The sequence below is a fragment of the Nycticebus coucang genome, chromosome X (genome assembly GCF_027406575.1).
Source record: "Nycticebus coucang isolate mNycCou1 chromosome X, mNycCou1.pri, whole genome shotgun sequence".
In the NCBI taxonomy this organism is placed as follows: domain Eukaryota; kingdom Metazoa; phylum Chordata; class Mammalia; order Primates; family Lorisidae; genus Nycticebus; species Nycticebus coucang.
In genome coordinates this window covers 166,012,156-166,025,451 of record NC_069804.1, presented here as the reverse complement: position 1 = coordinate 166,025,451, position 13,296 = coordinate 166,012,156, and the positions used below count along the sequence as shown (strand labels likewise).

The 13,296-nt window shown below is 41.0% G+C and overlaps 1 protein-coding gene across 1 annotated transcript; it reads right to left on the bottom strand.

The window, feature by feature from the left end:
- Positions 1–387: 387 nt before the first annotated feature.
- CD40LG (CD40 ligand) lies at positions 388–12,850 on the bottom strand. The gene is made up of 5 exons (XM_053579869.1): positions 12,604–12,850; positions 10,622–10,753; positions 6,088–6,145; positions 4,239–4,301; positions 388–1,586 (listed from the first exon to the last, which is right to left on the bottom strand). The coding sequence occupies exons 1-5, from the start codon at positions 12,757–12,759 to the stop codon at positions 1,210–1,212; spliced, it is 786 nt and encodes a 261-aa protein (XP_053435844.1). The 5' UTR covers positions 12,760–12,850; the 3' UTR covers positions 388–1,209.
- Positions 12,851–13,296: the final 446 nt, after the last annotated feature.

Here is a 13,296-nt window from a genome sequence, read left to right as displayed (position 1 = left end):
CCCTCAGGTTGTCCCAACTCTTGAGTAAGGTGGAACCACCTACTGCTTCTTGCTTAAGGCCTCCCCCTTCAGCCACACTTAGCTCATTAACCAAGAAAAAAAAATCTCTTCTCAATCTCCTGCAACCTTTTCAGAGCAAGCTGGAAATAAAGTTCTCAGAATGCTTTTTACTGAATAGACTAACATGGCATCCATCAGAGGCTATCACAGACTTGCAGAGAGTATGCTGTCACCAAGATGTTTTTCAGTTTAAGTACCAAGAGAACCAAGTTTACGAAAACATCGCAAAGGTTGGGAAAATTCCTTCTAAGTGCTTCCTCCCACCCCCAACCTGGCTGAGGGCTTCAGGTATTAGACATTGACAATAATGTTAAGGGATCTTTATTATTGAAAAAATAAATAAGATAATTACAAGTTCACTCTGGAAACAATAGAGACTACAGATAGATACAATAGACTTCCTTTAAATAGTCATTTCTTGATGAGGAGTAGGCAGGCTCGGGCTGCACCCCCACTCCATCTATAGTGGGAAAGATTGGGACGGGGGGAAAGAAAGTAACTGGCTAGCAACCACCTGACTCTGTGTGTGTGAGAAAGGGAGAGGGAGAGATTGAAAAAGATTAGGAGAGAGAGAGAGGTTGAGAGGAGAGAAAGAGAGCAAACAAGCACAATTGAAAGAGAGACGGAGAGAGAGATTGAAAGAGAATGAATGACTGTCAGGGTGGGTGGCAGGGGCAGAGTTTTTCAGTTCTCCATCACACTAGACATTCTAGAGTCCGGCCCCCTCCATCAGGGCCCCAGGAGCCCAGAGTCAACCCTAAGTGAATGTAATCTGAGCTTCCCCATTTCTCTTCTGCCATTTTCACTGATAAATCAAATACATTGTCCACTGCAAGACACTGCATGCAAAGGTACAAAACAGAACTTGGATAATTGCTGTTTACTCAGAATTCAGTCTGTGCATAATGGCCTTGTCTTTTCATAGGAGTCTCTGGATGTTTGTATCAGTGGGGTTGCTGCTTCAGAATATAAGCTCTTAGGGGGCAGGGCCCGTTTTGAATGAATTTCACGGCCCTGTAATTCATTTATTACAGCCCTACATGCTTTGGGGTATATAATAAATAGTTCTCCATGAGGAGGATCCTAGGGTTATAAATAGGCAGTTCAGCAGGGGGTGGTCCTAACTGCTGTGCTGTAAGGTTACACTGTTCAGAGTTTGAGTAAACCAAAGGACGTGAAGCCAGTCCCATGGCTCACTAGGCTTGGATCAGTCACATTGACAAACACCGAAGCACCTGGTTGCAATTCAAATACTCCTCCCAAGTTAATGGATTGTTGCCCACAAGGTTTGGAGGAACTGTGGGTATTTGCTGCTCTGAGTAAGATTCTCTCAGATCCACCAGTGGACCTCAGGCAGAGGCTGGCTATAAATGGAGCTTGACTTGGAGCTTCCCGATTGGAACAGAAGGTGACTTGGGCATAGATGTAATAGAGTCCTTGTCTTTTAACGGTGAGCTGTTTCCCATTTTCCAGAGTCACCAAGTTGTTGCTCATGGTGTAGTATCCTTTTTCAGCCCACTGTAGAACTGTAACAAAGAGGAGAAAAATTCATGGTGATGTGAAGTGCAGCATGGTTCACATTCTAACAGAAAATGTAGCTTAATGTTGGATACTGGCTTTGTACAGGAATGGATTCTCACAGCTCCTTCCATCCCTCAGAGTCTAAGGAGGAGATATGACTAACAAATCAGCCACACAGAACCAGGTTCTAATCCAGGAACCTCCAATCTCCCCACACTCCAGCTCCTCATCTGCAACATGAGACTAATGGCAGACCATATTTCAAAGACTTGTGAAAATTTTAAAAGTGATAGATTACAGTGAGTTTTCTTCTCTCTTTAAGGTCCATAAAGCCAATTTCCCCTTGAATTTAAGAAAGTTGAAATGACTTCAAAATTCCACACAATCAATTATACATACCTAATTATTCGGATAAAATCCTTGCTAATATTAATGGGGATGTCTTGCCTGTCTTGACTTTTACAAAGTCAAAGAGTTGTTGGTCTACCTAGCTCAACTTCAGCAGAGAAAAGACCCCATTTGTTCCTACCTAATCACATTGTTGCAAACCTGACCTGCCTCCCACAGCAAGGACTAAAATTAGGCAAGGAAGTATGAAAATAAACTGTGTATTTATTTCACTGTGTGTTTTGATCTCCCAGTGTAGTGGGTGCCACCAACTCAAAAGTACCTGTATTCTTGTGGCTAAGCAGAGTTCCCACCAACAGTGTGCCATTTTCTCAACTGAGATGTTGAGTGGGTTCAAAGTAGTGTGTGCACCTGATTTCAAATCTCAGCTCCCACAGAGAGCGAGCCTGAGTGATGGGGTGGGGGTTGGGGAGAAGTGAAAGTACTGATGAGCTTTTTAAAAAAATTCCCATCTAGTGGTCTTAGGCTCATCAGGGCACACAACCCTTCCTGCTAAGACTCACCCTTTAGTAATAGGGAGGCATCCCCAAATGCCTGACATATTTGGGCCTCAAGACCACTCAAGAAATAATTCTTCATTGTGATATATTTACATTTTGGATCATTCAGTTGAGGAAAATAAAAAGGCAAGATTCTCTACCTTTTAGTCTAGTAAGTTTACTTTGGTAAGTCTTTTCCTAATTTTAGTACTTGTTGTGGGATGTAAGGCAAGTTTGGAGCAGCATGGCCAAGTACAAGTAAGAGTTTGGAGACTGGAGTGGGAGAAGAATGTTTCTGTCTTCCCACCTGAACCCCTGCAGACCTACTGTAATGCAGACTGTAAGACATTATGGGACTGATACCAATCACATGCCTTTTGGGAGAATCTGAGCTCCATGAAATATATCCAAGGGCAAGGATTTCCATACAGACGGACAAAGACCAATGGGAAGCTATTCTCCTAGGAGGTTTCTCCGTTGCTGTCACCCAATCCAAAAGAGAGAAGGTAATTATGGCTACCCTAGGTAGGGGCACGGCAATACAGTTTTGATGAATGGGTACTTGACAGAATTATTAAATATAGTAGGAATCACTGATATTAATGAGGGGCTTTGACTCTCTCTTTTGACATTTAAACCACAGAGAAGTTGACAAAGTAGTGGCACCTTGCATCTGTATAGCAGTTTTGCTATGGTTTTGACAGCATAACTTTCTGCCACATTAGCTGATTTGATGCTCAAAGCCACCCTGTGGAGTAAGTGAGGTAGGAAACTGCTGTTGTGGATAAAGGGACTTGTCCAAGGTCACCCAGTAAGTGGTAGTCTTGATTCATGAACTCCAGTGTTCAAACACCACCCCCATCTGCTGCTGTTATTTCCACATCATGAGCCATGATAACTGTGCATGTGTTACACCCACTGAGAAGCCTGAGCCACCTCAGAAATAGGTGGTGTCTTCTCTGTGTGTATGTGTGTGTGTAGTTCTAAACACATGCATGCACACGCACACAGTTTAGATCTCCATTCCGGAGCATTCTGCTGAGTTTTTCAAAGACGGCTGATGTTCTTGCCTTCGTGTCTATGGGGGAACTTTATGTTAGCGTGCATGTTTTCCATCCATTTATCAGATACGACACATTCTCCAGCACCAGCTATCACAAGGTACAGATTTGGGAAAAAAATCTGAGGGCTAGAATGGTAGCAGAACGTATATGGAAATAAAATCGTTCAGAGTTGAAAAGATCACAGCGTGTCGTCTGTTGTTACTTCACTGGAAAATCTAACGTCTTGGCACCTATTGATCTTTACAGAATGATTTTACCTTTAATTTCCCTGAGGTTGGCCCCTGTGAGCCTGGGCTTAATCATACAGGAATTGACAGATGGCAGGAAGTATCCCCTGAGGCCCATTTCCACACAGTGAAGAGGGGTGAGGAGATGGGATGCTCCCAGTCATGAGGTCACTCCCTGCCATCTCTTCCATGTTGTCAGAGTAATGGTCTTTCCACCCAGTAATTTATCATTTAGAATCAGCCATTGAGCAAGAACATAATGAGAACATCAGGATTCGTCCCACCTCCTTTTGTTCCCTTAAGTACCATCTGTGCACTTGAGCTCACTTTGCAGACAAAGGAGAGCACGTGAGAACTGTATGGGAAGGTTTGTAAATTGAAGCCCAGAAGAAGACGTGAGCCTAATCATTAGGTTTCACTGCCTGGGCATCCCAGCCTTCCCCCTTGAGTGGCTAGTGCTCCGATGCCATGAGACTTACCAGATGCTGTTTTGCCACTGGCCTCACTTATGACATGTGCTGCAATTTGAGGGTTGTGATCACCTGAAATGAAACCAAAAGCAAACTGTCATGCCATGGGTAATACAAAATTACCCACAGAAGTGTTTGGTCAACTTCTGCAAGTATGTACTAGACACTGTGGTAAAGTAGATGACATGAAAGGAAGGATGAAATATCTGAAATCTCACCCACTGAAGGAAAAGTTGGTTTCTAATATCTTAATAATTGAATTGGCTGTTTTCATTGATCCCATTCTCCTAGTACTTGATCAATAATGGATTCCATTTTACATAAATTGGCACAGACTGAAAATACTGGTTTTCATTAAAATAATTGAATCTTCCTTTTCTCACTGGACTCCAAGGTTGGTGTCTGCACACTTAGTAATATGCTTATGGTGTCTAATTGGGGCAAGCAACTGGCCACACTACTGTGTCTATCTCTAATTGTTACTCATGTAAAAGGATTACTCCTTAATAAGCAATAATTTCTTTTTTTTTTTTTTTTCAGTTATGGACACTTTGTATCAGATACCCTATACATGTTGAGTCAAACTGCATGACCTAAATGACCAGTATGGTTAATTTTATCATTTTCTTGAAGAACTGCTAGGCAGTATCCACATGAACTATTTCCTCAAATTTCATTATAATTAACAGATGATATGGTATCTTTCAACACATCTTGTAGTCATTTTGAAGACGACACCTTCATGGAAGTCAGATGACTCTTTAACTTCCAAACCAGCTCTAAGTCTCAGAAAGTAGTACCTGTATCTCTGCATGTATGTATTTCTTTGTGTGTATTCGATTTGCACAAGTCATGCTATCAAGTTCACTAGCTTTGTGATATAATAGCCTCTCTAACAGCACCCTTTCCTTCCTTCCCACACTCTGATGCCCATTAATGTGTTGGTATGGGGTGCAGGGAAACATCAGTGTATTTGGAAAAGGAGGTAATTTGGAAAGAAAAAAGCCTAGAGAGGATCATAGGAGGAACAATGAAAGACATTGGGGATTTTTAGCCTAGAGGAGAGAAAGGTTATGCAAGGCTCAGGGGACATAGTTGCTGTTTTCCATATCTGGACACTTGCTGTGTAGTAGAGGAATCACACTTTGCTTAGCATGCCTCTGAAGAGAGAACTGACACCAATGAGTGGAGATTACAGGAACAAATTTTGATCAAGAGGAGGAAAGACTTCTCTCAAGCAGTATAGTAATCTTACTATAACTGTTAGAACCATTCAAAAATGGACCAGGCTGCCTTATCAGGTAGATCTGTTTGATCACGGGCCTGATGGTCAGAGTTGTTGTGAATGAGATTCATGGTCTGGGGAAAGTGCTGGATTTGAGAATCATCAAACTCTCTTCCAACTGTGAGATGTTCAAGATGCTCTAACTTCATGAACAAGGAAAAGAGTAGAATGTTGTCACACTGTTGCTCTTTGATCCCAGAGGCTCCACCAGCCACTGTCTCCCACAAAGAACTGTGATCATTGAGTGATGAACACCACTGCTACCAAATGATAACTTTCCTGTCATCCCATCTTCTTAGGCGGTAACAGGCTATATGGTTGCTTTAGTTAAGGTATTGAACATAATGAGATTCCTTTAGATTTTGGTATTGTCAGCATGAAAGGAGCATAGTCCTCCCCATAAATATGTACATACAAAGCCTTTCCAAACCATAGGAACCAGGAAGGTGTCAATGTGACAACTGTGTCCCTATTTTGTTACCAGGGCTAAAAGTTCCCTGATTCAACACTGAGTTGTTTTCAGATTTCCTTTTAGTTTTTAAGATCCATACAAATTGGCAAACAGCAACTTACCTTTTTGCATTTCAAAGTTGTTTTCATTTTTATTCTCCTCTTTGTTTAGCATGATTTTCTGCAAGAAGAAACATTACAAAAGGTCATTTTGACGGGCTTTGCTGTGGGGTTGTAAAGGTATCATTCATTTGCCCTATGTCATTACTCTGTTCCTTATTTCTGATGAGGATTATCATATAAACTCAGATCCTGTCATTAATTCCATTGTACTTATTGGGATCCCATGGCCCTGACAGATGAGCCGACAGCCCAGAAAGCCCAGGGGAGAATCTGGAAGCAAAATCCAGGCCTTATTATCTCCATTCCTGTGCTCTTTCCAGACCAGAGGCTGCACTACTGACCCATGCTATGACCCCGACCTCTCTGCTTTGACAGGTATTGACAAATAATGTTGAATGGCGAGATGATCCGGTATAGAGGATATTATTAAACATAAAGCATGATGTATATCTATTAGAATGAAATTAGTCTGAAGTCTCATAGGAAAAGGTCATAGTAAGTTGGACCTTGGGAAAGAAAATGCAAACTATGAGAAGACTCTCGGATATTTTAAATTTTGTTCTCCCTTATAATGGGTTGAAGAGATTCTCTTGTTGATTGTTGCTTTGTATAACCTGAATTTATTTAGAATAATCAGCATTTAGGAAACACATCTTCCAGTGCTGCTGATGTTCAAAGGCAAATGTAACACTTCTTGAAAGATTTGTTTTTACTTATAACCTAAAGAAAGCCTAGAGATAACTTAAAGACCCAGGGATTTCTGTCAACACAGGTTGGAAGATAATAAAGGCTATTACTGCCATTTTAAAGAGATTGAACAAAGGTACTAGAGGGCTTAACTAGACAGTATCGGGTCACCCAAAGAGGCTGACGCTTAAACGAAGAGTAACAACTGTGAGATCACATTCACAGGCTGGGCTCAGCTCATTCCGTCTCTCTTCTGAACACAGGAGCAGAGTAGCATTTCCACTTCTGACAAAGTCCTGAGTACCTTCCCACTCCTAGAATTGATTTTTCTATGGCACCCTTCATTTTCCTTCCTCCCCAGAAAGGATTTGTATCGTCACTGTTGAATGTCTTGCTGTAGGCTCAGCTCAGTCACCAGATGTGAGGGCGTAGGTCACAGAGGCCCAAGGGGAACCTGAGCCTCGGAACTCTCACAGGGGCCTCAGAACTTCAACTTTCCATTTGAGCTGAGGTGCGGCACTATAAAGACACCGCGACAGGAAAATGTTTGTGAGATCACAAGTAAACAAATGACTATTTAGTGTCTTTTCAAAAACTGGAGTGTGATGATTGAGGTTGAGATACTTTTAGGCTAGGTGGTTTCATTGGTGTCACAGCCTGGCCAGGATGAAAATGTGAAGTCAGCAATGCTTGTCTTGTATGAGCCCAGCCTTGCCTTTATGTGAATGTTCCCCCAGCTACACTCCCCAGAGCTTTTTTTTCCTTGCTTCACTCCCCATCTCAACCAAAATACTTATTGAAATAAACTCTCAGAAAATCTAGGATTGATTATGTCTCTTTTTGTGGGAATTCTATCTGGCAGGTATGGACAGGTTACCCTTTATCTCAGAAAGGAAATGTGTTGACCCTCTCAAAGGCATTTCAGGCATTGGCGGGCTGATAATCACACAACTGATCATTCTAGGAGGAGGTAGGGTAGGTAGTAAGGTTTAATGTAAAATTACACTGTTCAGAATGATGCCTCCATTTATCCCAACATGAGCCCTGAATCCCATCTTTCCCCCAGAGTGACAGCTCAGTGTTTCCTGCCTCAAGAGATAATGAGATCCTTGTCACTAGAAGTGTTCACAAAGAGATTGGTGGCCACTTGATGGTGGAGAGAAGACTAAAGTTCTGGACTAAGGATCAGATCTGATGATTTCTAAGACCCTGTCAAGCCCTATGATTTAAAGCCCCCAAACTCAATCTTGAGGTTGCTCTGAACTAGCTAAACCCTGTCTCAGAAAGAAAGCCTGTTAACAGGTGAGAAAATACAAATCCAATATGGGACTTGCTGCTGGTTTTAAAAATCACCTAAAATACTGTTTTGGGGTGAGAAATTTGGAAGAATGGGTATTGGAAAGGGATTCAGTCATCAGAGGGGTATTGGGTAGCTAGAGGACTTTGCACCTAACTGTTATCCACACCTGCTGTAGTGGAAGCAAGGGGTCTCTTTAGTCATGTGTAAAGAGGAGAGCCCCGGGGCCCCAGCTGACATATCTGACAGGTCTTCCCTTTTAGAGTATGTAGCTTTGAAGCTATCACTTTTTTTCATACAAGCATAAACAAGAGGGCCAACCTAACTTTTCCCTTACTCCTATGCTGGTAGCTGATTTTAGAAGCTTTACATATCAGCCTGAAATAAAGATGCAGGAATTGGCAGCTCAACTGTAAAACTCTCAGTAATAAAGAGAGGGAAGAGGGCGGTGCCTGTGGCTCAGTGGGTAGGGTATACCGAGGGTGGCGGGTTCAAACCCGGCCCAGGCTGAACTGCAGCAAAAAAATAACCAAGCGTCACGGTGGGCGCCTGTTGTCCCAGCTACTTGGGAGGCTGAGGCAAGAGAATCACCTAAGCCCAGGAGTTGGAGGTTGCTGTGAGCGGTGTGACGCCACAGCACTCTACCGAGGGTGATAAAGTGAGACTCTGTCTCTACAAAAAAAAAAAAGAAAGAAAGAAAGAAAAAGAGGGAAGCAAAAGAACAAGCTGCTCTGGCTTCCATTGGAGAACCCTGAATGCTGTTTGTTCACATAATTACAGCATTTCAGAGCTGTCCTTACAGATAAGCTCAGCCCTCTCTTGATATAGATGAGAAAACTAAGGCCCCAAGAGGTGAAGTCTTTTGCTCAAGGTCACACAGCCAACCTATATGGATTATTTAATACACTATATGGATTATTAACTATTCATTTTATTTTTTTTACTTATTGTTGGGGATTCATTGAGGGTACAAAGAACCAGGTTACAATTATTGCTTGTGTCAGATAAAGACCCTCCCATAATAACTATTCATTTCAAAGTGTCTTTAGTCACATTTAAATGAGTAACACCTCCTGATACTCTGTTAATACCTGCCAGAATCCTCAAAAAACCTGAGAAACTTAAACCATTTCCCGAGCTGGCCAGTCTTACAAATAAAGGCTTAGGAGTTTCACCTGAAACCTAGATTAATGTAAAGAACGTGAAAGCCAGCAGTGGCTTTGGACTGCATTCCCATCTCCGTAGGTGACTCCAGAATAAACTGTTAGAGTCTTCACTACTGGATTAAATTGCACATGGGTGACAGTACAGATAGACAGGAATAAGCTCAGAAATAAGATCTTAGGCCCATTAATGCCTGTGTTAAATTACACATCATCTACGTGTAAGCACTAATTCCCGTCAGGGGCGTCCAACCTTTCGATTTCTTTGTGAAACATTGGAAGAAGAGTTGTCTTGGGGCCACACATTAAATACATAAATACCAACAAAAGATGATGAGCAAAAAAAAAAAAACAACTCCATGCATAATTTTCATGATATCTGCTATAACAGATAAGCAAAAAAGTCCTCACATAATCCTAGGCACAACCCTCCAGTGAGCTGAGGGCCAAGGGTATTTCTTTGTCTCAGCGTTCTGAGAGAGAAATGGGTAGATAGAATTTTTGACGTTCTACCTCAAAACTAAGCACCTCTAGACCTCACGTCTGTGAGGATGGGATTAATGCAAAGTTTCTAAAAATTCTTATTTTAGATACCCATTGTAGGCTATAATTGCTGCAGTGACTTCACGAGGACTATCAGTCTGGTGGGCTAGAAGGCTTCAAACCCTTGTTGCTTCTGGTCATGACTGGCCCTAGAGAGGACTGGCTTCATGAGCAAGTGATATTAGACACAGATGGAGTCTGGTTTGAGCGACACTGACAATGTCTGTTGTCTATTTCCTGCACCTCTCTCCACAGTAAAAAGGAAAGATCTCACTATCAGAGCACCTGAAATTCCATCATCGGAAAAGCACAGGAGAATGTTACCAGTCTGCAGGAGACCCTGCACTTGTGGCCTGCCAACAACGGCAGCTGCCAACGGCTAGGGCTTCCCTGGCAAGTGGGGATCAGACCATGGATCTACCATGGGAAGGCATCAAGGTGTGGATGTGGAGATACGGAAATGCAAAAATCAAACTTGGTGTACTTCATAATTTTGCCCAGTGGTAGCTGCATGTGTGAGCTCCTATGTGTGAATGTGCCGTGAGAGTGTGTATTTCCCCAGATGGGGCCTTTTGTATTCTTCTCAGCTAGGAATGTGCACATTTCCAACATTCTTTTCCCTTCTAACATAGAATTTTGGCTTTGTTTTTGCATTGATAGATACATTCGTACACACACTGGTATCCATGTATATAAGTATGCATGTATATATACGTGTATATACGTGTATATAGGAGAGTATAACCAATGTTTAAGCTTTTACATCGTTACATTTCAGTTTTCCAACCTAGCCAAGGTGGTAAAACATTTCGATGACAATTTTACCAACCACTAAGCTCCTTACCTTGATGAAGCCTTCAAACTGGCTTCTAATCTCCTCACAGTTCAGTAAGGATAAGGACCCTTCTCCTTTGTTGCATCTCTGTATCGTTTTCATGAAAACAAAATCCTCATGAAGATTCCTTTCATCTTCTATCTGTTTTGAAATAACAGGAATATGAGAAATGTCATTCTGAAGGAGAATAAAGCTAATGGCGTCTGCCTCCACGTTCACTTCACAGCATCAACAACGAGAGGGCTTTGGGGGCATAAATGGAGAATAACAAGTCATTATACCAACACTTTGCTATTTGATATTTGCAGTGTAAAAATATAAAAGCTGGCAATTAAGATGTCACATTGTCTGAAATTGTAGGTAGAAATCACAGCTATTCTAATAAACTTTCATCACAAAAATGTAAATTTTTCAAAATAATTTTCAACAATATTCTATAATTGTCATATTTCCCATTGCTGCGGTAATGATTGGTCATTATAAACATCAGTCTATAAAATAGTTTTCTGTTGAGTTAATTTGCCCACTTCATTATGGTGTTTGTGATGCAGTGCTTTAAAAAAAGAAGTTAATTTGAAATGTGTGTCAATTGACTTGAATCCTAATTACATCTCTCTCTTTAACTTTAGTATTTGTAGAAAACATTTGCATTTTTAAAGAAATCATCTTTCATTCCCAGAGTTAATGAGATACTTTATTTTCCACTGTCTTAGTGTAATTAAATGTGTGGGATTCACTTGCATCATTGACTAATTCTGTACCATTTTCTTGTTTTGAGAGTAGATTTTTTAGATTCAAAAAAGATCCAGGTAGCTGGTGGTTATGCTGTCAATGACAGCACGCCCAAATGCTATGAGTCTACTCAGGTCACTATTTTTCCTTTAGAAGCCAGCCTACGTCCAGGCATTTGCTTGACTGAGCACACCATGCCAAATACAAACAAACTAGCTGACCAGAAGCCCCCTATTTTCTCAGCAGAAAACCTAAACTTTGGGTAACCCAGTGGATCACTTCAGCCTTCACTGGCTCACCTTATTTTCACAGAAACTTTATGACCTTAATTCTAGATCTGCATCCCAAGAAAGGACATCCAAGTATCCCAGTAGATGCTGTCCAGCCAACAGTGCCACAATCAGAATTTTTGGAAAAGCCAGATAATTGATCAATTTTGCCCTTTACATTTATAATTAATATTTTCTCAATACAGCCAATAATGCCCCTTAGTGGATATGAATAAATACAGGGAAACACAATAAATCCTGATGCTTATCTTTTTCTGAGAATGCAAAACAACCTACTAAAATACTTCACTTTTTTGTTTCCATAAGTTCAACCATTTAAGAATGTAAAACATCTCAGAGGGAAACTGAACACCTTGTAGCTACAATCAGCGCTTGAAGAATTATATACCAAATGTCGCTTGTACTAAAAGACTGCAGAATCTGAGACTTATCCATGTGCATGCTAATGCGAAGCACTATGAAATTTCAGATCAAATCGATGCTCTCCTTCTCTTGTTAGAAATTTACAAGGAAAAAGTCTCCGTCAGAACAAAAATAGTTTACTTTTTAAGCAAAAGTTTGTAAATAATTACAGCTAGTGCCAATCTAGTGCTTGCTATGTGCTAGGCACCATTCCAAGCTCTTTACAAGGCTAAATTCACTTAGTCTATGAGATTGGTACCATTTCTCAAATGTGGAGACTGAGGCATAGATGCATAAAAGTACCTTGCCACGGGATCGCCTGCTGGTAGAAATGTAGTTAAGATTTGAACCCAGGTGGTCTGACTTGAGATCCTAAGAACTTAACCAGAGTCAAGAATATGAGACTTCACTGACTAGACAGCAAAAATTATTCCATAAGACCATTCAATCATCTATTCGGGTTTCTGCCATCATCCATCCATCATCATTTGGGTAGCACTAACAAACCAACCCATAAATAAATAAGAACCCCAAATTTAGTTAATAAAGGCTTGTGGTTCATCTTACCTTGTCCAACCTTCTATGAAGATATACAGCAAAAAGTGCTGACCCAATCATCTGGGTGATAAGAAAAATAGTAAGTAAATACATGAAAATTTTCATGCTGACAGGTGGTCCAGTGGCCACAGAGCGGGGAGAAGGTTGACCGTATGTTTCGATCATGCTGTGTTAAAGTTGAAATGGTATCTTCTGGCCAAGAAGGTGGCAGCAGCAGCATGAGAAGACTGTCAAAGTGGCCACCTTACTCAGGATTAGTTAAGAGCACACAATCGTCGCAGCCCACACTTCCTGGAAAATGTGCTTCGTAGTCTTCTCTCCCAGCAAAAAAGTTACGTAAAGGTTTTTTTTTTTTTCTTTTAAATTATACCCATATCATTCACTTCCAGGCTTTCCTTTTTGTTAGTAAAGAAGAAACTCTTCCATACATTCATTCTTGCCTTGAAATGTCATAGACTTCTTAACAGACAGTGGCAGTATTTTCCTATTGCTGTCTAAATTTTGGGGTTCACCAGTTTCAAGGAAAGTGACAAATTCATCCAACAGACTCATTTCCATTTCAATCTTACTAATATAAAGTGGGAACTTGGTATATGGGGAAAGAAACACATGTCAACAAACGTTTGGATTAATTTTATGACTGGTGTGCCACTAGCTAATGGCTTCTCAAAACTCAACAAAATTCCAGCTGCTTTTCAGGTC

Excerpts from the sequence above, each read along its gene's own strand:
- CD40LG (XM_053579869.1), bottom strand. The coding sequence starts at position 12,759 with ATGATCGAAACATACGGTCAACCTTCTCCCCGCTCTGTGGCCACTGGA. Across the intron at positions 10,754-12,603 it reads TTCATAGAAGGTTGGACAAG|ATAGAAGATGAAAGGAATCT; the intron begins GTAAGATGAACC and ends ATTTCAAAACAG. Across the intron at positions 1,587-4,238 it reads CAGTGGCAAAACAGCATCTG|TTCTACAGTGGGCTGAAAAA; the intron begins GTAAGTCTCATG and ends TCTTTGTTACAG.